Source organism: Lytechinus variegatus, chromosome 2 (genome assembly GCF_018143015.1).
Source record: "Lytechinus variegatus isolate NC3 chromosome 2, Lvar_3.0, whole genome shotgun sequence".
In the NCBI taxonomy this organism is placed as follows: Eukaryota; Metazoa; Echinodermata; class Echinoidea; order Temnopleuroida; family Toxopneustidae; genus Lytechinus; species Lytechinus variegatus.
The window spans coordinates 65,489,208-65,513,814 of NC_054741.1; the positions used below are offsets into that span (position 1 = coordinate 65,489,208).

At 35.2% G+C, this 24,607-nt stretch overlaps 1 protein-coding gene across 1 annotated transcript; it reads left to right on the plus strand.

Annotated features, from left to right (window-relative positions):
• The first annotated feature begins 1,183 nt into the window (after positions 1-1,183).
• On the plus strand, positions 1,184-23,748 carry LOC121409597 (sodium-dependent serotonin transporter-like). Its single transcript, XM_041601508.1, has 12 exons — positions 1,184-1,829; positions 6,387-6,521; positions 7,639-7,849; positions 8,262-8,400; positions 8,996-9,130; positions 9,402-9,505; positions 10,063-10,187; positions 10,892-11,004; positions 11,378-11,509; positions 12,091-12,291; positions 13,924-14,094; positions 23,584-23,748. Exons 1-12 carry the CDS (start codon positions 1,208-1,210, stop codon positions 23,662-23,664), a joined length of 2,169 nt encoding a protein of 722 aa, XP_041457442.1. The 5' UTR covers positions 1,184-1,207; the 3' UTR covers positions 23,665-23,748.
• The last annotated feature ends 859 nt before the right edge of the window (positions 23,749-24,607 follow it).

A 24,607-nucleotide genomic window follows, 5' to 3' on the forward strand; every position in this document is an offset into this window, starting at 1 on the left:
TGTAGGTATATGTATCGTTGCTCTGAAATACGACCGATCGCGTGAATTGCTGTCATGAAGTGATATGTTTGTTCTTTACAAGTGCCCGGTTTCCCCTATAATGTAAAAAATGAAGTGCTAATTTAGCACTTAAAATGCTTGTATAGTGACTGCACTATGAGTGCTAATTTAATAGTTTAAATTTGAACTAAAAAATCAGCACTCGTAGTGCAATCACTATGCAAGCACTGTAAGTGCTAAAATAGCACTTCATTATTTACAGTGTTGTACGAACGCGAGTAAATTTTTTAATGCTCGCTCGCCTCGCTCATTTGATTATATGCAGTCAGAATTAGCAAGTCGAACAACAAGTTTTTTAAACTTTTGATTTTTTTTTAATTCTTTCGCACAACTCGTTACATTCTTTAAACAATAGTCGTGAGAGTGACGGATTAAAATAACGTCTTTCAATTTAAATAGCGTTTTTGAATTGTATAACCCCACAGGATAACGTTATTGGACAGCATGCAATCTCTAATCGCTTAATCGCGTAGTGATATGTATGGAACATTAAATACGATTTACAAAGTTCAAAATAAAGCATAAATAAATATCGAGAAAAAAATGACGACGAAATTGTGAAGATCTCAGAATGTCACCAGAATGACACCACCTCGGGCCCCAAAGCCCCAATTTTCTAAAGGGAAAATGAATCAAATTGATGATTAGGAATTATACTGTAGGCCGATTTTAATTTGTATGGAAACAAAAGAAAAAAGTATAGGGTGTCCCCTAAAGCGGGTCGTGTGGTCCAGTGGTCAGAACATTAGGTTGTGAGTTCTAATCTCCACTCTGCCATTGTCTTCACTTTGAAAAAAGGCCCAAAAGTAATATCTGTCGTCTATAATTCAGCCACTATGACTGATTAACCTAGAGGTAAAATGTTTCCTAGGTAGTTCGTAGTACATCAGCTTGGTGTTTACCAACAAAATGCTGTCCTGCTGAGTTCCTACGGGAGTTGCCATAAACAGAAACAGATAATACAGTTACATGTATGTTGGATTTGTTTTTCTGTTTTTCATTTACAAACACGTGTAGGGTGTGTTTTAAATACATATTTGTAGAAACCCATCATTCTGTATTCATACAAATATTAATGCATCTTTTGTTTCATTCTCATAGGTTAAAGTTGCCGTGAAAGGGGGTCGTCTTTGAGTGCATAAAAATTATGGAAAATGAAACCTTTCAATTCATTTCAAATGATGGCGTATGCTGGAGAGACAAGAAGAAGGCGGAGTCATCAAGGATATGTTCTGATGATGAAGACGTGCTGCCGATGCTTATTAACGCGCAAGGCGCTACATCTCTCACTTTGTCATCCAAAGGCGAGAAAGAAGACACTAGGATAGCAATCAACGGGATCCCCACGGACCTGTCGCTGATCAAGGACCAAACAATGGACACGATGGAGACTGCTCTCTGCTCACTCATCGAACCATCCAGCCCAGATTATCTCCTCCAGTCTGATCAAAGCGAGAGCCAACCAAACATGCCAGGTAAAACTTGGCCCCAATCGGGCAAAGAGACGCATGTTCTTGTACCCGGCGTTCCGCCACCAGTCGTCAACGTGGAAGCGGTGCCCCAACGTGCCGAGAACGGCTACTGCGGATTGAACGGTGATAACCGAGTCACATACGACACCAACGAACCACGGGATGACATCGATGGACGACCGCGTCAACGAGCGGTATGGGGAAAGAAAGTGGACTTTCTTCTATCCGTCATCGGATTCACAGTCGATCTCGGAAACGTTTGGAGATTTCCGTACATTTGCTATAAAAACGGTGGAGGTAAGTCGATATACTACATTTCAAATATTGATGTTCTTTAGAACAAGTTCAGAACAGAGTAAAAATCAAGAAATTGTAATATAGATCAAGTTTAAGTTTATGTTTCCATTTCCATCATATACATCAAATACATAAACATAATTATACAAAAACAAATCAAGTATAATTACAAATCAACTTCAGATAAAAAAGATGTACAATAAAAATAACAATAGCTTGTATGCAAATGGGGGAATCCACTAAGAAGCACTGCTTGTAGAGCGTGGATCCCCTATCATTTTATATCAAAGAATTTTGATAATGAATACTAATTTTGTATACATATGTGATATAATAAAAAATAAAAAATAAAATATGTTGAGATAGAATTATAGAAATAAGAGAAAAAAGGATGAGTAATGGTGAAAAATAATATGATGACAGAAATACACAAGCCATAAAATTGATAATAAGATAATAATTATGCCGTATTTTGTTATTTAAAATTGGAATAGATTAATAGTTTCTAAGCAAGACGTCGATGGTAGTTAAAGCAAACACAAGTGATCATCGTAATAGTATATGATATTTTACAATTTTTGTAACGTCCACATCACATGGATAATTATTGTCAACTTTCGCATCGTGACGACCATGATTCTGAGAGTATCAATAAATTCTCTTACACTTTTAAGTATGCAGCGCCGAGATCTTCTCAGGTTGTAGTAAAAGTCTTTACTAAATTATCACCCAAACACTGCTGAATAGTTGGATATTTGACCATATTTTTTTGCTCTCAGTGGTGTCTACTTTAACTAGAATTCAGAGGTTTTGTATTGGCCTATCATGAATATCATTAAAAAGAAAGAAACAAATGAAAAGTTAAGATATGCGGACGAAGTGCGATTGTGCATTAGAATTAAAAATTCTGCTCGTAAAGTGATTGGTTAACATTGGTTTGACTTTTAAAAAATCTGAGCTAGAAGGTCACACTTGTCACCTGTGTCTGTGATATGTTAAAAAAAATGAAGCCCAGAAAAAATTGCGTTCGAAAATAATTATTTAGTGCTTCAAAAATTGAAATATAAAGTGACCGGAAATACCATCTTAATTTCATCCCATACACTTATGTGTACTATTTAGGTGTCTATAAGACGCTTATTTACAAAATCGGGGTTTGCCTTGTAGTTTTAGCTTTTCATTCTCAATAATGGTTGTTTTCGGGGTTTCATTTTTCATTTCATTTATTTCATTTTCAACAAAATATAAATCAAATAAGTACAATCATAACAAGTCAACATCATAAAAATATATATCAATGTCATGAAATCAACTTGAGAAAGACATGTTATAAAACAGTTACATATAAAATAATCATGTGTAAAGAAATTGTGATCTATAATTTGTGAAAATGGAGGATCCCACTAAAAAGCTAGGCTTGTATATTGTGGGCTCCTCAAAAACTGACAAACGAGAAATGAATTTTACATATTCAGGTTTATTAGTTATAATACATGCATTTGTACACATGTTTCATCTTGGTTTGAGATTTTTTTCTAAATCGGCTGCTCACAAAGTTAAACCATACCTTTAAGCAGTTTCTGATACTAGTAATGTGTGAAATTCAAGGATTGTGAAATTCAAGGAATGCATGTCATATTTCTTTTTTTCAATGTGGATGATCACGGTTATTTGCACTCTGAATCATGATAATGTGTAACAAGAAAAATCCATTGTCAAAGGCCCTTCCTGATAAAGCAGTCTTTGAATCGAAGAATCAAAACAGCAGTTTTGTCCGTGACTCTGGACTTACAACATTTTTATTTGCATTTTTGTCAGCTTCGAACTTTAGGACGATAAGTCGTCCCGGTTCATCATTTTCGACAAAGACCTCTCAGCTGTTCAAAGCGATTTCACGGGCGTTTTCAATAGATTTTCTATTTTGTAGAATCCGTTCCCGTTGCGATTTCGAAAACTCGCTAATCTCGTAACATCTACCACGGTAATGTAGTCTTTGTTATACTCACTGATCAACTATTTGTTTTTTATTGTTTAATTTGTTCTACTTTTTATGCTTATGCCATGGACACTAATCATGGGAACAACGTGGACACGTAAACTCCGTACTAATTGAAGCATTTACTGCTCTTAATGAATATGTTGATTTGTTTCTTTTTGCCCTTCGCATTCAACCTTACAATTCCCCCGACAGTAATTAATCCCAATTAAAATTGTACATGAATCTCGAACGTTTACTATCAAGGGCCTGCTCAGAAGTGCAATTGAAACGACTATAATCTTATAGAACAATCTGCCATGCGGATGGGCTTAATTGCAATCTCCGAGATCCAGGTTACTTATTTAAAGGACAAGTCCACTCCAAGAAAAAGTTTATTTGACGAAAAAGAGAAAATCCAACAAGCGCAAATAATATCATCAAAATCTGAGGTAAATAAGTGATGATATTTTCAAGTTTTGCTTATTTTTCACATAACAGTAATATGCACAATTCATTGACATGCAATGAGACAATATGCAAATGATGGAACTAATAACATCACTTCCTCACTATTTCTTTTGTATTTTATTATATGAAATAATCGTATTTTCTCCTCATTGTCATGTGAGATGTCATATGAGAAAAGTTTAAATCCTCCAAGAAAATTACCATTGATTTAACATTATATGGTTCAGTTAAGTTTGTCTTTAATGTCAAATCTGTAAAAATTAAATATTTCATAATTTAAACGATAAAAAACAAAAGAATTGGCGAATAAGGGACATCACCGACTTCCTCATTTGCATGTAACTGAGTTGAGCATGTAACTGTTTTGTGAAAACAGAAAAATTTCATAAATTCCTTATTTGACATCCGATTTTGATGAAATTTTCATTGTTATGCTTGTTTGGTTTTTCTCTACTGATACAATTCAACATTTCTCTTGGGTGGTCTTGTCCTTTTCATAAAAAACAATCTTGATTTATAAAGCATAAATATATATAGCTTGTTGGAAACCAAAGTCCAAGTATGTTTTATACCTATGTGGAAAACGAAATTAACACAGTGTCGGTTTTGGCATCCGTCTTCTGGCATCTTACACAAGTTACGTACATCAGAGATAGAATATTTACCATTATCATGTGCACACCAACGAAATCGACTCGAAACCACTCCAGTCCTGAGTTGTTTTTGTTGGTGTGGCTAAGATATAAGTATTTCCTTTAAAGTTTGTTAGGTGGGATTATTAAGATTATTTGAGAATTTCACAACGCTTTCAAGAACATTAAAAATATATTTTTCAAAAGGTCCTTCGTGACAAAGAACATGCCCAGAAGTCTTTGTCTGAAATTGGGGGAACCAAAGCAGCGGTTTCATCGCAGACTCCGGACAACTTAGGACGGAACTTCTGTTCTGGTTCACCATTTTTCGACAAAGACGTCCCAGCTGTTCATTGTCATCTGATGGGCATTTTAGATACATTTACTAAACCTTTTAATTCTTTCTGCGTCGCGATGCGAAAAAAAATCCCTATCAAGGTTCCCTTTAGAGCTAATATATTTTATATACTTTTAAATCACAGCGGTATTAAAGTATACATACAAGAAATGTAAATATTATGCTAGTACATTATGTATCTCATTGAAATTCTATTGGCTATTTTGGCTATAAAAATAACTAAAAGTATAAATGCATCATATTTCAAAGTTATCTTTTTAGAAATTAAATTTCCTGCCAAACCATGTTGTAATTCCGAAGTTCAAAGATTTTTGTTGATGTATATGTTAGACGGTATACTCTACCAAGAATTTCGTTATAAAAATAGTGTCAACTTTTACCGAAAATGTTTAAAAGATGTTTAAATAATGTATGAGGTCTTCAGTATGCGTACACTGGGCTTTGTGGGGTGCGCCTGTAATCCAAGCCGTGGGGAAGTTACAAATTGATGCAGAGGTTCGAGGTTCGAGCCCTGATCACGTCTTTCGGATGGTGACGTTAAAGGTCGGTCCCAGACGTAAATAATCATACCTGATTGATACACGTCTGACAAAACTCAAACACACACACAGTATGCGTATAACCCGAAAACGGTATCGCTAGGAAAAAATGGGCAATAAAACTAATGCAACACAATTAAATAAAACATTTTTACTCTCAAATCATGTATCAATTCAAATGAAAATGGATCTTTTTCATGCATGCACGAATGTAGTGCAGCGTTTTAAATCAGATTTTCGCATATCCCTCCATTTCTAACATTTGATTTACAATTCATTTACTATTCATACCCTTGGTGCATTTCGAATTTGTTTACCATTATTAAGTTGGATATATATCGTTTGTGTTGAAATTGTGTAAGACATAAACATCGATGAATTAAATGAAATAAATTAAGTTTGTAGGATACATTATGCCACAGGGGCAGCGGAACAAAATAGTAAAAATTACCATATGATTGTGATTTTTTGCATGGTCAGCCCCCCTCCTCCCACTCTGAAAACCGTTCCGCGGCCCCTGTTATACCACCGATATGAAGCCATTCTAAATCATCTTCGCCGGTTTATCGGGTTTCCATGCAGGTGCTTTTTTGGTGCCGTATGCGTTGATGGCAATCTTCGGCGGAGTACCGTTCTTATACATGGAAATGGCCTTAGGACAGTTTCAAAGGACAGGGTGCATTACAGTCTGGCGCAGGATATGCCCTATCATGGAAGGTAAAGACATCCATCGGTGATGAGGAGGATGATGCTGCTGGCGATGATGACGGTGAAAGTGGTTATGGTGATGATGATGGTTATGAATGTGATAGGCTGGGGGTGCACCTGCACCCTCCCGCTGAGGCAGAGGAGTTCCTACACTGGCAAGCAAAACGAATTTTGTACCCCTTCTTCAGCTTTCAACGGCTGATTTTCCAAACTTTAGTTCCACCTCCCCCAATATGTGCACCCCCTCCCATACCACTTTTGTTCCACCTCCCCTTGCCCAAACCAGCCTACGCTCTTGGTGGTGGTGATTGAGGTGATGGTGGTGGTGTGATGATGATGATTACAATAATGATGCGCAGTATACCATCCTTATACATGGAAATGGCTTGAGGATAGTTAAAATAAAATCAGGATGTACTGCAGTGATGATAATGATGATGATTACAATAATGATGCGAAATATACCATTCTTATACATGGAAATGGCTTGAGGATAGTTAAAATAAAATCAGGTGTACTGCAGTGATGATGATGATGATGATGGTTATGATGATGATGATGATGATTATAATAATGATGCGCAGTATACCATCCTTATACATGGAAATGGCTTGAGGATAGTTGAAATAAAATCAGGATGTACTGCAGTGATGATAATGATGATGATTACAATAATGATGCGAAATATACCATTCTTATACATGGAAATGGCTTGAGGATAGTTAAAATAAAATCAGGATGTACTGCATTCTGGCGCAGTATGCCAAAGCAAGGAAAGTAAAAAGTCATCCGTGATGAAGATGCTGATACTGCTGATGGTGGTGATGGTATTATGATGGTAATGGTGATGGTGGTGATGATGATGTTGGTAATGGTGTTGATGTAAGTGATTGTGGCGATGGCAATGGTGGTGGTGGTTATAAAAAAAACGTTAAAGTTACCACCTGAATGTGATTTTTTGCATGGTCAGCCCCCCCCCCCGCGCTTTCAGGAGCGGCCCCTGTTTGACCACTCGACAATGTTGATACCACTTTCGTGAAAGATCTTATTCATCATTTATTTATTTCATATTTTGAGTCAAGAGTTGTCATGAGTCATGTTTTTCGACCCATCATTTCTACTATAGGTATTGGATACGCAATCTGCATCATAAACTGTTATGTGGGATTCTTCTATTCTACCATTACTGCATGGTCTGTCTATTACTTGATCGCATCCTTCGCAACAACCCTCCCATGGACCAGCTGTGGCAACGCCTGGAATACCGAGCTTTGTGCAAACCCATTTGAAGGCAATTTCACCAACACGAGTGTAACGCCGGCCACGGAGTTCTTTCAGTGAGTTCATTATTGTTGTTGATCTTACCCTTATAATGACTATTTCATGAAAGTTGTCAGCATATAGACAAGTTCGTTATCCGACACCATGGCAAGAGTACATAATGTGTACTAAATCAAATCCAAACAAAGACGACAATTTTTTGAAGAAAGGCCTCCAAGACCCTATTCCATATTTTAAAACTAAAAATATTGAGCTGTTTCAGAGTGCTATTTTAGGAGGAACGCTGCATTATACAACAATTTCAGAAATTGTCACCATTAAAAACACCAAAGCTCATTCATTTTCCATTACTTCATTCATAACCACATTCGTAAATATTGTGTTGATGAATGTAAGATTTCATCGAATGTTATTATTTAAGCTCATTTTAGATTAATTTTAGTTTCATATTATTTTCACCATTCTCAGACGTCAAGTTCTTGGATCTCACCTGTCTACCGGCATCAGTGACCTTGGTGGATTGAAATGGGAGCTGGCTCTGTGTCTTCTTCTCCTATTTACCATTGTCTATTTCAGTATTTGGAAAGGCATTAGGGCTTCAGGAAAGGTAGCATATAACACGTCATACTTATTTAAGGGCCCTAGTTACAGTCAGGGGCGTATCCAGCATTTATCGGGGGACATTAAAAGAATTGTCAAGTAAACAAACCAAAAGAATCGAACTGCTCGTGGGGAGCATTTTTGAAATTGATTGACAAGCCCCCCCCCAAAAAAAAAAAAATAATAATAATGATATAAAATAAATAATTAAAAGAAATAATAGATAAACATAGTGCAGGGGCCTCCATTTAATGTTTAACTTCCTATCCGAGGAACGGAGTGTTTTCCACTGTAACATAGCCTATATCCATGGAACAGGGGAGAGACGTTTACACAACGCATCCTTCGGGCATCCGCCGGAGATGGACTCGCCCCCACTGAACCGACTGAGTCAACTTCGATTAAAAATTAATGTACTATTGTTTCACACATGCTCTATCATATCTATGAATCAAGTTATCGAATAGAGCGATCGAATTAAAGAATTATCAAGCTGTCGAGCTATTTCGTGGGTGACTGATTGACCAACTTTGTTTTGTTGCGTGATTACTTTTGACCAATCATTGTAGTGATATTTTTGGTCGTGTTATTTTTTTTTTAAGATTGTATGGGTGACGGCTACACTACCGTATTTCTGTCTGGTCGTCCTTCTCATCCGGGGCATTACACTCGAAGGGTCTTCAATGGGCATTATCTACTATCTCAATCCCAAATGGCATCGTCTTCTCAATGCTCAGGTCGGTAACCTTTATACCTCCTCGGATGTTTCATTTACTTGTCGTTTTTTTTTTCTCACAAGCATGCTTTCTCGACTTTGACTTACAAATTGATGAACGGCAGCTTTTTTTATTACTTTCAATATATTGTTTATTTCACTTCACCATGCAAAACAAAAATGCAGCCAAAAAAATGTAGAGCTACATTGATAATAATACATTGTATAGGACCGAGCATGAACAAATATACTTTATACATTACCAGATCATTTTCCTTTTAACTTTTTCTTAGGTGTGGTTTGATGCTGCTGTACAAGTATTCTTCTCTCTCGGTCCAGGTTTTGGTGTGATTCTTGCTTTCTCCAGTTACAATAGACTCCATAACAATTGTTTCAGGTAAGTCATATTTACCCAACCGTTTAATATTAATGTTGATAGCAACAATTTCCCATATATATATATATATACAGAGGTCTTTAAAGCGCTTAACAGATTGCATTTCAGTGATATAGTGATTTCCTTGAAGTTTGAGACTGTATGCTCTGAATAATAAAGGGACATTTTTACGATTGAAACAATACGTAAACAAAACGTCTTTTATTCGTCCATGATAACAATTAAATTGAATACACAGTAAAAGCTTATAGTGAACTGGGGTGAAATTCTATTTAATTGAGCATAACACTTGAATAATTAATTATATGATTTTATTATGTATCATTTTAATGATTTCATCGAACGATTACTTGCGATGACCTGACAAGCATAATGGTTTATCATGAATCAAGGAAAATTGTGTTCTTAATACTTCAGCAGTAAATATATTCGATCTCCGTATCTTGTTTTTTCCAACCATACATGCAGCTTCATTGAATCGGATTAAAATGTTGATACCATACAAATTATTCTATTCCTACAAATTAATGGAAGGGTTTTCCCTTCTTTGTTTACAGGGATGCACTGATCACGAGTAGTATCAACTGCTTCACTAGTTTCATTGCTGGCTTCGCCATATTTTCTGTGCTGGGTTTCATGTCTGTTCAGCAGGGGCGAAGTATCGAGGACGTTACGCCGGAAGGTAATTAATCAACCGAGTCGGATCAACGAATACACGACACCACCTCTTTATAATAGACGATACTGACAGAATAATAGTGATAATTACCGGAATTCCAGTAGAATTATTAAAAAAATGTCCTCGGGATATTGGTTTGTTTTTCAGTTAACATTGGTGAAATGTGGGCTTACGTCCATCTTAACTTCGACCAGCATTGTATAGAGGTTCCGTTTTATAAAATTTCTCATTCAATTATCTAAAGAAAATTAGTGCCTATACTTACATTTACTTTACTAGCAGATTTGGGCTTTAGCAATGGCAGCGATGACGTGTTAATACCACTGATCTCTCCACTAACTAGTGGAGAGATCAGTGGTTCATACTCATTTATGTTTTCGAGTTTCTTCGTCGTGCTCTCTCTCTCTTTACAAATTAGATTATGATTATGAAACATAGCATAGGCTACAATGTTAATATTTCATATGTTTCTTTTCTTTAATGTATTCTGTTGAATGTATGGTAAATCATTTTGTTCTATATATGCCTACATTGCTAAAACCAAGAAAACATTATCGAATTAAAAAAAATCAGATAAATGTTCACAGTTATGTTTGTTTTTAAACCTACAAAATATATATTTTACTTGATATTACAGAAATAGGTGCATGTTGATTATTTAGGACCACTTCCGGCTTAAAGGTTTATTTATTCTTAATTGTGATCAGGACCTGGACTTATTTACATCGCTATCCCTGAGGCTATTAGTCAGTTACCTGGTTCAACATGGTGGGCTATTATCTTCTTCATAATGATCATATCATTAGGCCTTGATAGCACCGTAAGTATTTGCCTTATTTCTGCGTAGTCGTACTTTACTTCGTGATAGCACAATCATTTTTTCTAAAACTGTACCTTGCCAATCATTTAAATGACTAAAATTGTAATTACGGTTTCAGTTCCAGAGGTGGCATTGCACATTGGCAGGGGCGATTGCCTCCCATTGTTTTTCATATAGTAAAAAAAAAGAAGAGCAAAGTAGTATAGGTTGGGAATTTGTGGCCACCCTTCGATTGTGTCGCTCCCCCCCCCCCATTTCCCACTACTCTGGTGGCGCCCATGCTACCTTTATCAACTGCTGGGAATGATTGCTTGAATGGTTTATTTTATACTAGGTCTAGATGAATATGATTTTCTTTTCATTGTTCTTGCAGTTCGGTGGATTAGAGTCTATCGTTACAGCTTGGTGTGATCGGAATCCGAAGACTATCGGCAAACATCGGGAGATCTTCGTATTAGGCGTCGTGTGTTTTATCTTTCTCGGTTCACTTACAACAGTGACTTACGTAAGTTCTCTAACCATGGTCGAAGTTCTCCTGACAAAGTAGTATTGCTTAATTAGATTATTTAGATCGAATGTTTGTTGAACATTTTTCAGGGTGATCTTGTAGGGTTTGCTGGTTCACCCATCCCTTTAGGAAACAACCTGTATACATCTCTCCTAAACTCACATAGGCCACAACAACCTTGACTAGGATTTTTTTTTGGAGGCAAAATGATACATCCGGGTTGTCCACAAGGATGCATTTTAAACCTGAACATTGGGATGCAGGTGAATATTTCACATATATTGTTAAATGTAGGAGTTGATATATAGGTGTAACTGCCATCCTACCCCTACCTCCAAGGCTATCACAACAGCTACAGTTTTATCTTGAACAAATTATTTCATGTATTGGACACGACATACAAGAAAATATCAGTTGAATTACCGAAAATATCGAATATCTGTAGTACACTATACCAAGATGTTAGGGTGATAAAAATAGCTACATATCCAATAGAATGTTCAGTTTTCGGCGAAAGCTCATGATAAGAGCACCTCACATCCAACATCCTTGAATTCTCTTTATCTTTTATCACACAGGGCGGCGAATATGTATATCAGTTATTAGAGGGTTATGGTGCCTCAACCACCCTCCTTCTTGTCGTTGTTTTCGAAGCTATTTCAGTCACGTGGTTCTACGGACTTAGTAACTTTACCAGTGACATCCGCACGATGATAGGCCGAACTCCCAGCGTCTACTGGCAACTGTGTTGGAGTATTCTTAGTCCGGCCGTGCTCCTCGTGAGTACCCTCTTTTCTTTTCTTTTTTTGTTCTCTTTTATTCTTTTTCTTTTTTAAAACTTATGCCTGAATTTATTGTAGCGCAGTCCCTTCATTGATCCAAAAATGAATTTTCTTAGAAGCACTGTTGTCCACTAAAAAGATAAAATTTGCTTGAGGTCAGTTTGATTTATTTAATGCAATCAAGTTAGCCATATCATATTTTTTTCTAAGAAGGAATTGTAGGGTTTCTCTAAAGTAGGGATTCAATGAAAAAAGTTATGGACGGATGAAAAAAAAAAGTTTTTAGATAAGAAAATGATAAAAAATAGTAATTATTATGGTAATGATAAGAAGAAGAAGAAAACACGTCTGTTTGACGTGGTGGTTCGCTCACAATTTTAAAAATCAGTTTTTCCTGATAAGCCATATCTGACTCAAAAAAGGTTTTTGGCTCATTACGCCACTGCTAGAAGAGACATTAAAAGTAGACAAACAACTACAGACATTTTGAAAGGATATGGAAAAATATACTATAATAAGCATATAAATAGGTTTGTAAACAAGCCTTGAGGGAACCAAATATGGAAGCGTCTTTTAAAATAAAAGCACAATGAAGGAGAACTAGGAAATTAAAAAAGGAAAGATTATAAAGAAGTGGATAAAAATAAGGAAACTTATTTTAAGAGTGTGTTTCCTTATTTTTCTGCATATCGACATTTAATTTCCTTTCTTGTTTTTAACCAGAGTTTTCTATCTATAGTGGATCTAAATTGGGAGGACATTTATACATACGTATGGATAATTTTGACTAAATTTTCAATAATACTTACATTGAAGGAATTTATCAAGATTATCATTACAAACGTCGTTCTGAACTCACTATAAATACAAATTTATAGCCGACTAAAAAGAAAAACAGCAACTCACTTAAGGCAAGGGAAAGCAAAATAGTAAACAAGTGTTAGCTTCAACCTGATTCTCTGAATAACGGTTGCGGAAAGAGAAAAAGCAAATATCAAGTACTAAATAATATTGGATATAATTAGAAAAAACAAATGATAATAATCGTAATTCGCATTTTATTATATAATACTTATATATTCATATTTTGTCTATATCTAGCATCCTTCCCTGTTATTTATGTGCAATAAATGAGAATCATGGTACAAAATAGATCTGTAACACAGTAAAAAGAGAACAATATAATGAGATGAGAATGTGAATGATCATCATGAAAGAAACAAAAGAATTCCTTTTAATCTTTCGTTTGGTTGTTGACGTTACCGAGACACAACCTAGTGCGATAATTGATAATTCATTATTATTTGTTAAAATCATGAACAGGATGCATATCTCGAACTTATGAAGCTCGAAACGCGAGATAAATAATATGTGTATGTTAACCTGAACTGAACAGTTCAAGCGCCACGTAATTCTTCTGAACAAGATATGTTTCAATCATTTTCCCTTAACCATTTTCTCTTCCTTTTTCCTCTTATTTTGGCTCCGCCAATGGGGGGAGGGGGGGGGGTACTACCGCTTTGGTCCCTGGATCCGCCAATACAGGAGTATACCATTTTGAGCATTTCAGTCTGTGCGAGAACCATTGTTTGGAAAATCTGTATTTATTCTCTTTGTTTTCCCTGGTAGTTCGTTATGGTATTTGGATTGGCTATGTATCAACCTTTGACTGGAAACCAAGGAGAACGCTTTCCTGCCTGGTCCATAGGCATTGGATGGTGTCTCACCGTATCTACCATGGCTTGTGTGCCAGTCTTCGCTCTCTACAAGTTCATCGTCACACCGGGAACTCTGAAGGAGGTATCTACAGACCAAATGATGCTTACTCAAATGCAAATTAGCGCTGCAGAACCCGGGGGGGGGGGCACTTACATTGACGAGTGGATACCATGCGCGACCAAAAAACACGTAAAAAGGATGTCTTTTTCAAGATAGGGCACGTTACTTTCGTAACGTGATAAAGGTGTCAAAAACACAAAAATATTGAAAACGGTGTATCTATTACGCTAGGAAAGCTACGTGTTTAGGGTCAAATTTGCGGGGATGATAAAACAAAATTAAAATGTTTTACAGAGGATGTCATTTAGTACCAAACATTACGTGTTTAGAGTCCGATTTGCGCGAGGTGTGGGGCCGTACCAAACCAAATGATGTGTAAAGGTAAAACCGACGACCTAACAATAAAATATCGCTGTACTTGTTTAGGGGTTCATTTCATAACTACTTGCCAAGAGTATCGTTTTGTTTCCAATACTTGTTTAGGGTAGAGTTTCACACGCCAATACTTGTTAAGGGGTACATTTTCAGAATATGGAAAATACGTGTTTATGGTGTTTTTCGAGACCCCATGGTCGCGCATGGTATCCACTCGTCAATGAAACTGCCCATCCCCCTTCCCGGGCTGCAGGATAACCACCTCCCCATATGACTCTCCAAAACGGTCAAAAAAATACTAAAGGAGAAAAAGAGACAGAAAAAAACATGAGAAAAGGAGGGGGAAAAAATGTAAAAAAGAGGTATGAGTCGTGTTACCCAACGTTACCTTTCTAATTCAATTGGAAAAAAATGACATCTCTTGAGCGAAGGCTTATTTGAGTTCTCATTCACAGCCATTTGTCTTAAACGTGACGCCCAACTGAAGACCGTTGTCAACTCGGGATTTTTGTCCCAGGTTTTTTTTTTGGGGGGGGGGTGAGTATATCTACAACAATATTTTATGCAAGTGAGTGGTACACTGGAGCAACCGACTTGATCACGAGGGTATCTCTTTTTTCATATACTTAATTTGAAGGATCAATTTTTTATTGACTTTTTGTGAAAATTTGTAAATATGTTTTGGGATTGCTATATAGGGGGCCTGTTACACCCACAAATGTAATAATCGCCCACAAATGTAATAACACTTTACCCACAAATGTAATAACGCCCACAAATGTAATAACACTTTACCCACAAATGTAATAATTTCACCCACAAATGTAATAATGCACTTTACCCACAAATGTAATAATTTTTGATCGCCCACAAATGTAATAATGACTTTACCCACAAATGTAATAAATTTGAAGGGATTTTTGGCAAATCCGTTCTAAGCTAAAATCGTATAGTAATGCGTTCATTTAGCACAAACGTGCAAAGTCTCATTTCCTGACCCGGTTAATTAACAAATTATAATATAAGTCCAAAGTCTTTATTCCAAACCCGGTTTTGTCAAAATTATAATATAAATCCAAAGTCTTTATTCCAGACCCGGTTGTTTCAAAAATAATATGAGCCAAAAGTCTTTATTCCAGACCCGGTTGTTTCAAAAATTATAATATAAATCCAAAGTCTTTATTCCAAACCCGGTTTTGTCAAAAATTATAATATAAATCCAAAGTCTTTATTCCAGACCCGGTTGTTTCAATAATAATAATATGAGCCCAAAGTCTTTATTCCAGACCCGGTTGTTTCAAAAATTATGATATAAATCAAAAGTCTTTATTCCAGACCCGGTTGTTTAGAAAATAATAATATAAGTCCAAAGTCTTTATTCCAGACCCGGTTGTTTAAAAAATAATAATATGATCCAAAAGTCTTTATTCTAGACCCGATTGTTTCAAAAATGATAATATAAGTCCAAAGTCTTTTCTCCAGACCCGGTTGTTTCAAAAATTATAATATAAATCCAAAGTCTTTTTCCAGACCCTGTTGTTTCAAAAATTATAATATAAATCAAAAGTCTTTATTCCAGACCCGGTTGTTTAAAAAATAATAATATAAGTCCAAAGTCTTTATTCCAGGCCCGGTTGTTTAAAAATAATCATATGAGCCAAAAGTCTTTATTCCAGACCCGATTGTTTCAAAAATGATTATATAAGTCCAAAGTCTTTATTCCAGACCCGGTTGTTAAAAAAATAATAATGCAAGTCCAAAGTCTTTTTCCAGACCCTGTTGTTTCAAAAATCATGATATGAATCCAAAATCTTTTTTCCAGACCCGGTTATTTCAAAAATTATAATTTTAGTCCCAAATGAGATACATTAATGATATTCCAGTGGAATAAAAATGAGAAACGAGCTTAGTCTTTTCTCCAGACGCTAATGGTAAATTGAAAATCAAGCATAGTCTTTGCTCCAGACCCGGTAACTAAAAGCTGAAACTTTATAGTAATGTGTTTATATGGCACAAAAATGCGAAATCTTTTTTCCAGACCCGGTTAATTAAAAAATTATAATATAAGTCCAAAGTCTTTTTTCCAGACCCATTTATTTAAAAAATTATAATAATTATAAAAAAACAAAGACCCACGATCCTATTTATGTTGAATAACATGGCAATGTAGCGTAGTCTTTCTGTCAGACCCAGTTATAAAAGTCATTAAAAACACAACAACAACAACAAAACAAAGACCCTGCAACCATTAAAGGTCAAGTCCTCTTCAGAAAAATGTTGATTTGAATCAATAGAGAAAAATCAGACAAGCACAATGCTGAAAATTTCATCAAAATCGGATGTAAAATAAGAATGTTATGACATTTCAAAGTTTTGTTTATTTTTAACAAAATAGTTATATGAACGAGCCAGCTACATCCAAATGAGAGAGTCGATGATGTTACTCACTCACTCTTTCTTTTGGTTTTCATTGTTTGAATTATACATTATTTCGATTTTTACGAATTTGACGATTAGGACCTCCTTGCCTAAAGCACAAAATGTTAAAATAATAAATTTCCACGTGTTGCAGGGAGGAATGAAACTTCATTTCACATGACAATGACGAGAAAATAAAAATATTTCATATTTCCTTTAAGAAAATACAAAAGAAATAGTGAGTGAGTGATGTCATCAGTTCCTCATTTGCATACCGACCGAGATGTGCATATAACTGTTTTGTGAAATGAAGCGAAACATTAAAATGCCATAACTTTCTTATTTTACATCCGATTTTGATGAAATTTTCAGTGTTATGCTTGTTGAATTTTTCTCTTTTTATTCATATCAAGTTTTTGTTGGGGTGGACTTGTCCTTTAAAAAAAAATAATTTCTTGTATATTCCTTCCTTTTTCCTTTGAAAACACCTAAATAACAAAACATTAAAATACATATGAAAAAAACTGAGAAATAAGATATCAGTAAACAATAGGGGGATTACTTCCCAAAAACGATAAAGTTGTTGATTGACGATCTATGATATATTATATAAAAGAAAAACATTCTAACAAGAGGGGATAACAATTCCATTCCATGTTTTTATTTGGCAATAAGTCATGATTGACTATTTTTGCCACCCACTGTATGAGAAGTAGGGTAACAATTTTATTTAGTATTATTTTTATTACTTCTTTTTGTCTCACCTGCATAGCAGAGTGAGACTATAGGCGCTGCTTTTCCGACGGCGTCGGCGGCGTCAACATCAAATCTTAACCTGAGGTTAAGTTTTTGAAATGACATCATAACTTAGAGAGTATAAGAACCTAGTTCATGAAACTTGGCCATAAGGTTAATCAAGTATTACTTAACATCCTATTAGAGTTTCACGTCACACGACCACGGTCAAAGGTCATTTAGGGTCAATGAACTTAGACCATGTTGGGGGAATCAACATCAAAATCTTAACCTGAGGTTAAGATTTTGAAATATCATCATAACTTAAAAAATATATAGACCTAGTTTTTAGATCTGATTCATGAAATTTGGACATAATAGTAATCAAGTATCACTAAACATCCTGGGCAAGTTTCAGGTCACATGGTCAAGGTCAAAGGTCATTTAGGGTCAATGAACTTTGGCCGAATTGGTTTTTTTTTTTGTTGAATTACCATCATAACTTTGAAAGTATGTTGGTCTAGTTCATTAAACTTGGACATAAGGTTAATCAAGTATCACCAAACATCCTGCATGAGTTTTACGTCACATGACCAAGGTCAAAGGTCATTTAGGGTCAATGAACTTTGGCCGATTTGGGGGTATCTGATGAATTACAATCAAAAGGTTTTGGATCTGATTCATGAAACTTGGACATAATAGTAATCAAGTATCACTAAACATCCTGGGCAAGTTTCAGGTCACATGGTCAAGGTCAAAGGTCATTTAGGGTCAATGAACTTTGGCCGATTCGGGGGTATCTGATGAATTACAATCAAAACTTAAAAAGGTTTTGGATCTGATTCATGAAACTTGGACATAATAGTAATCAAGTATCACTAAACATCCTGGGCAAGTTTCAGGTCACATGGTCAAGGTCAAAGGTCATTTACAGTCAATGAACTTTGGCCGAATTGGGTTTTTTTTTTGTTGAATTACCATCATAACTTTGAAAGTATGTTGGTCTAGTTCATTAAACTTGGACATAAGGTTAATCAAGTATCACCAAACATCCTGCATGAGTTTTACGTCACATGACCAAGGTCAAAGGTCATTTAGGGTCAATGAACTTTGGCCGATTTGGGGGTATCTGATGAATTACAATCAAAAGGTTTTGGATCTGATTCATGAAACTTGGACATAATAGTAATCAAGTATCACTAAACATCCTGGGCAAGTTTCAGGTCACATGGTCAAGGTCAAAGGTCATTTAGGGTCAATGAACTTTGGCCGATTCGGGGGTATCTGATGAATTACAATCAAAACTTAAAAAGGTTTTGGATCTGATTCATGAAACTTGGACATAATAGTAATCAAGTATCACTAAACATCCTGGGCAAGTTTCAGGTCACATGGTCAAGGTCAAAGGTCATTTACAGTCAATGAACTTTGGCCGAATTGGTTTTTTTTTGTTGAATTACCATCATAACTTTGAAAGTTTATTGATCTGACTTTTGAAACTTGGACATAAGAGTAATAAAGTATCACTGAATATCCTGTGCAAGTTTCAGGTCACATGATCAAGGTCAAAGGTCATGTGAGGTCAATGAATTTTGGCCACATTGGGGGTATTTGTTGAATTACCATCCTATCTCTGTAAGTGTATTGGTCTAGTTCATAAAACGTGGAAATAAGAGTAACCAAGTATCACTTAACATCTTGTGCGAGTTATAGTAGTTTTCAAAGTCAGCGCTGCTGCTATGTTGAATCGCGTGATGCAGGTGAGACGGTCAGAGGCATTCCACTTGTTTATTATTATTATTTCTTGTATATTCATTCCTTTTTTTATGAAAAAAAAACACACAAAACCTTTAAATACATATAAAACAAAAAACTGAGGAATAAGATATCAGCACACAATATGGGGATTACTTCCCGTAAACGATAAGGTTGTTGATCGACGATCTATGAGATATTATACATGTATAAAAGAAAATCATTCTAGCAAGAGGGGATAAAGTTTTAACAAGTTCTTCGGTACTTTAAATTTTCAGTGTACCAAGCACCATTTGTAATATATTCAGCATTTTTTTTTTATTAGTTACAATTCCAATAATCTCAGTGGCCTAAGATATATTTTCTGGGGTTATATTGACCCGTTAAGTAAAGAGAGAGAGAGAGAGGATTTATGTGATCAAGAAGTGATAAGATAGGAAAAAACTTATATGAAATGACTGAAAGAGAGACAGGCAAAGAAAGAAGAGCCCCCTCCCACACCCGTACCAGAGTTACGGAGTTAGGCTGTCCCGTCGATGGATTCAGGTCCATCAACATCTTGAGGTTTAATCTTTCCAGGGGGCAAACGTGTGTGTGTGTGTTTGAGTTTTGTCAGACGTGTCTCAATCAGATATGATTATTTACGTCTGGGACCGACCTTTAACGTCACCATCCGAAAGACGTGACCAGGGCTCGAACCTCTGCATCAATTTGTAACTTCCCCACATAGCTTGGATTACAGGCGCACGCCACAACGCCCAGTCTTTAAATATGGTGTAGTCTTTGCTCTAGACCCATGCAGTTATTTCAAAATAGGAAATTATTAGAAACGATAAAAACAGACAAACTATATTAACAAAGACGCCACAATATCATTGATGTAGAATAACGTTGTTGTTGTTATTTTGGGTTTTTAAGGCGCGTACCATTCAGATCTGAATATTTACACCTTTTATTAATTTGACGTTTTTGTGGTATTCAATTCAATTCAATTTTATTTATTTCACTTCCATTAACCAAAAACAAGTTGTATACCAACTTACGGTATGCCTTATCACAGGGTTTTATAGTTTGGGAGATGCTGGTGTCTAAGTTTTTAGATTAATCTTTTGCTTAATTTGTATTTTAAGAGAACTGGATGAGGGGTAAAGACAACTCTCTAAACCCAAGCATTTTAACTGGGTTTAATTTTAAATATTGGTCTCAGCTTTGATTTTTTTCAATATTTGTTTATCTTATAAATAGCTAGGTCTAGACGAAGGTCTAAGCATAATAATAATGTTATTCAACAGGAATAAGAATATGACAAAGTCTTATGTTTTTAAGATTGTTTGAATTAATTTGTAAATGACTGGGTCTGGAATAGAGACAACGCTCTAAACATGTGCTTTTGTACTTGGTCTTAATTTGGAGGATTGTTGGTTCTTAGATTCGTTGTTGGGGGTTGGGTTTTATTGTTTTTTTTTATTCTTGAAATAATTGTGTCTGGAGGAAAGTCTACAATCGATCTCCATGTTATTCCACAGTAGTTAGATTATTGGGTATTTGTTTTAGACAATTTTATTTTTAAATAATAACCAAGTCTGGAAAATGGACGTTTTCTTTGCAAATGCATAATTACAATGTTTGTAGGGGTCTTAGTATTATTATACAAAAGAATCTGGGTGTGGGGTACAGACATATTTTTTACTGGGTGTAAATTTAAAAAATTGGTTTTAGATTTGATTTTCTTTTTTAATTCATTTCTTAGATAACCTGGTCTGGAGGAAAGAGTACGTTTTACAACTCATGTTATTCCAAGAGAATATGATAGGGTCTTATGTTAGAAGATTTTTTTTTCGTAATTTTTGTAATGATTAGGTCTGGAATAAAGACAACATTCTAAACCTCTTTGTAAAAACATGTTCTTAGGTTCAAGGATTGCTTGGTATTAGATTTGGAGTTATTTATATTTTTACTCTTAGCCTTATTTTGAAAAACAAATGACTGGGTCTGGCTGAAAGACTACGCTATATGTCCATGTTATCCAGCATTAATAAGATTATGGGGTCTTTATACGGTTTTTGTTGTTGTTGTTGTTGTATTGTTATTTACAATTTTTGAATAACAAGGTTTGGAGAAAAGGCTAAGCTCGATTTTCTTTTTTTCCACTGGAATATCATTATGGTATCTTAGTTTGGACTTTTTGAAATAACTGGGTCTGGAAAAACGACTTTGGACTCACATTACAATTTTTGAAACTACTGCGTCTGGAAAAAGACTGGACTTTTGTGCTATATGAAGGCATTACTATAGGGTTTTAGTTTTTAGTTTTAAATAACCGGGTCTGGAGAAAAGACTATGCTTGATTCTCAATTTACTCATAGCGCGTATATTCACAATACGTTCAGTATAATTTAAAACAACAACAAAGACTTTGATTCCAGCAGTTTTAATTAACTGGGTCTGGAGAGAAGTCTAGGCTCGATTCTCATTTTTATTCCACCGGAATATCATTATCGTATCTTAGTTTGGACTTATATCATAATATTTGAAACAATCGGGTCTGGAATAAAGACTTTGGATTTATATTATAATATTTGAAACAATCGGGTCTGGAATAAAGACTTTGGACTTATATTATTATTTTTTAAACAACCGGGTCTGGAATAAAAACTTTGGATTTATATTATAATATTTGAAACAATCGGGTCTGGAATAAAGACTTTGGACTTATATTATTATTTTTTAAACAACCGGGTCTGGAATAAAGACTTTAGGCTCATATGATTATTTTTTAAACAACCGGGTCTGGAATAAAGACTTTGTACTTATATTATAATTTTTTTAAGCAACCGGGTCTGGAATAAAGACTTTGGGCTCATATTATTATTTTTGAAACAACCGGGTCTGGAATAAAGACTTTGGATTTATATTAAATTTTTTAAACATCCGGGTCTGGAAAAAGACTTTGGATTTATATTATAATTTTTGAAACAACCGGGTCTGGAGAAAAGACTTTGGACTTATATTATCATTTTTGAAACAATCGGGTCTGGAATAAAGACTTTGGACTTATATTATCATTTTTTAAACAACCGGGTCTGGAATAAAGACTTTGGATTTATATTATAATTTTTTAAACAACAGGGTCTGGAAAAAGACTTTGGATTTATATTATAATTTTTGAAACAACCGGGTCTGGAGAAAAGACTTTGGACTTATATTATCATTTTTGAAACAATCGGGTCTGGAATAAAGACTTTTGGCTCATATGATTATTTTTAAACAACCGGGTCTGGAATAAAGACTTTGTACTTATATTATAATTTTTGAAACAACCGGGTCTGGAATAAAGACTTTGGATTTATATTATAATTTTTTAAACAACAGGGTCTGGAAAAAGACTTTGGATTTATATTATAATTTTTGAAACAACCGGGTCTGGAGAAAAGACTTTGGACTTATATTATTATTTTTGAAACAATCGGGTCTGGAATAAAGACTTTAGGCTCATATGAGTATTTCTTAAACAACCAGGTCTGGAATAAAGACTTTGGACTTATATTATTATTTTTTAAACAACAGGGTCTGGAAAAAAGACTTTGGATTTATATTATAATTTTTGAAACAACCGGGTCTGGAGAAAAGACTTTGGACTTATATTATCATTTTTGAAACAATCGGGTCTGGAATAAAGACTTTAGGCTCATATGATTATTTTTTAAACAACCGGGTCTGGAATAAAGACTTTGGATTTATATTATAATTTTTGAAACAACCGGGTCTGGAATAAAGACTTTTGGCTCATATTATTATTTTTGAAACAACCGGGTCTGGAATAAAGACTTTGGATTTATATTATAATTTTTGAAACAACCGGGTCTGGAATAAAGACTTTGGATTTATATTATAATTTGTTGATTAACCGGGTCAGGAAAAGAGACTTTGCACTTTTGTGCTATATGAACGCATTACTATACGATTTTAGTTCAGAACGGATTTGCCAAAAATCCCTTCAAATTTATTACATTTGTGGGTAAAGTCATTATTACATTTGTGGGCGTTATTACATTTGTGGGTAAAGTGTTATTACATTTGTGGGCGTTATTACATTTGTGGGCGTTATTACATTTGTGGGTGCAACAGGGCCCCGTTGCGTACGGTTTTGCTTGAACCATAAACATCATTATACATGTTACTCCTATTTAAATCTATTTTGCCATATTTTCTTTTCCTGCACTTCAGAGAATTCGAAGGTTAACTTCTCCCGAGGAGCATCCGGATCATAAAACATCGTTTGATAGCTCATCTGTCGTCAGTGTGTAAACATGGTGAAGGTTACACTTCGTAATTCCGAAGGTTCTTTATTGTGAAGGTTCGTAATTCCGAAACACGTAAATTGCCTATATATACCTCGATGTTCGTTAATCCGAAAACGTAAAAGGGTTCGTTAATCCGAACATTTGTGGCGTTATTCCGAAGGTTCGATAATCCGAAAACGAAATAAGGTTCGATGTTCCGAAGGTTCGTTCAACCGAAAACGAAATAAGGTTCGTTGTTCCGAAGGTTCGTTAACCCATAAACGAAATAAGGTTCGTTGTTCCGAATGTTCGTTAGTCCGAAAACGAAATAAGGTTCGTTAATCATTTAGTTTTCGGACTAAAGAACCTTCGGAATTACGAACCTCATTTCATTTTCGGATTAATGAACCTTCGGAATTGCGAACCTCACTTCGTTTTCGGACTAACGAACCATCGGAATTACGAACCTCATTTCGTTTTCGGACCAACGAACCTTCGGAATTACAAACCTTCGGAAATACGAACTGTCGGAATAACGAACCTTCGGAATAACGAAACTTCGGAATTACGAATGTATGCGCATGTTGAAGATTCACTTTTCATCAGCCTATATTGAAATCAAGGCATCTTTGGACATCTCATTATTTACATTGCAAAAAGGGTGTAAAATCTCAAACAAATCAGTGTCAGTGTAGGAAACTACACTGAAAGATTATGAGATTATACTGTAAAAGTCAGGGGCGGAAATCTCTCCCAAAAGGTATGGGGGACGAGGGCTGGAAAATTTGTACAAGCCCCCCAAAATGTGATCACCCCAAATTTAAGGTCATTTCGACGAAAATAAATTTGACCAGCAAATAAAAAAAAATTGTAATTATCCCAAAATACATGTTTTATTTCGATTTTGAATGATGTATTTCTTACCATCATAAGAGGCCCCAAAATAGGACTAGTAGGGGGACATTTGA

Excerpts from the sequence above, each read along its gene's own strand:
- LOC121409597 (XM_041601508.1), top strand. The coding sequence starts at position 1,208 with ATGGAAAATGAAACCTTTCAATTCATTTCAAATGATGGCGTATGCTGG. Across the intron at positions 7,850-8,261 it reads CCGGCCACGGAGTTCTTTCA|ACGTCAAGTTCTTGGATCTC; the intron begins GTGAGTTCATTA and ends CACCATTCTCAG. Across the intron at positions 9,131-9,401 it reads ATCGTCTTCTCAATGCTCAG|GTGTGGTTTGATGCTGCTGT; the intron begins GTCGGTAACCTT and ends ACTTTTTCTTAG.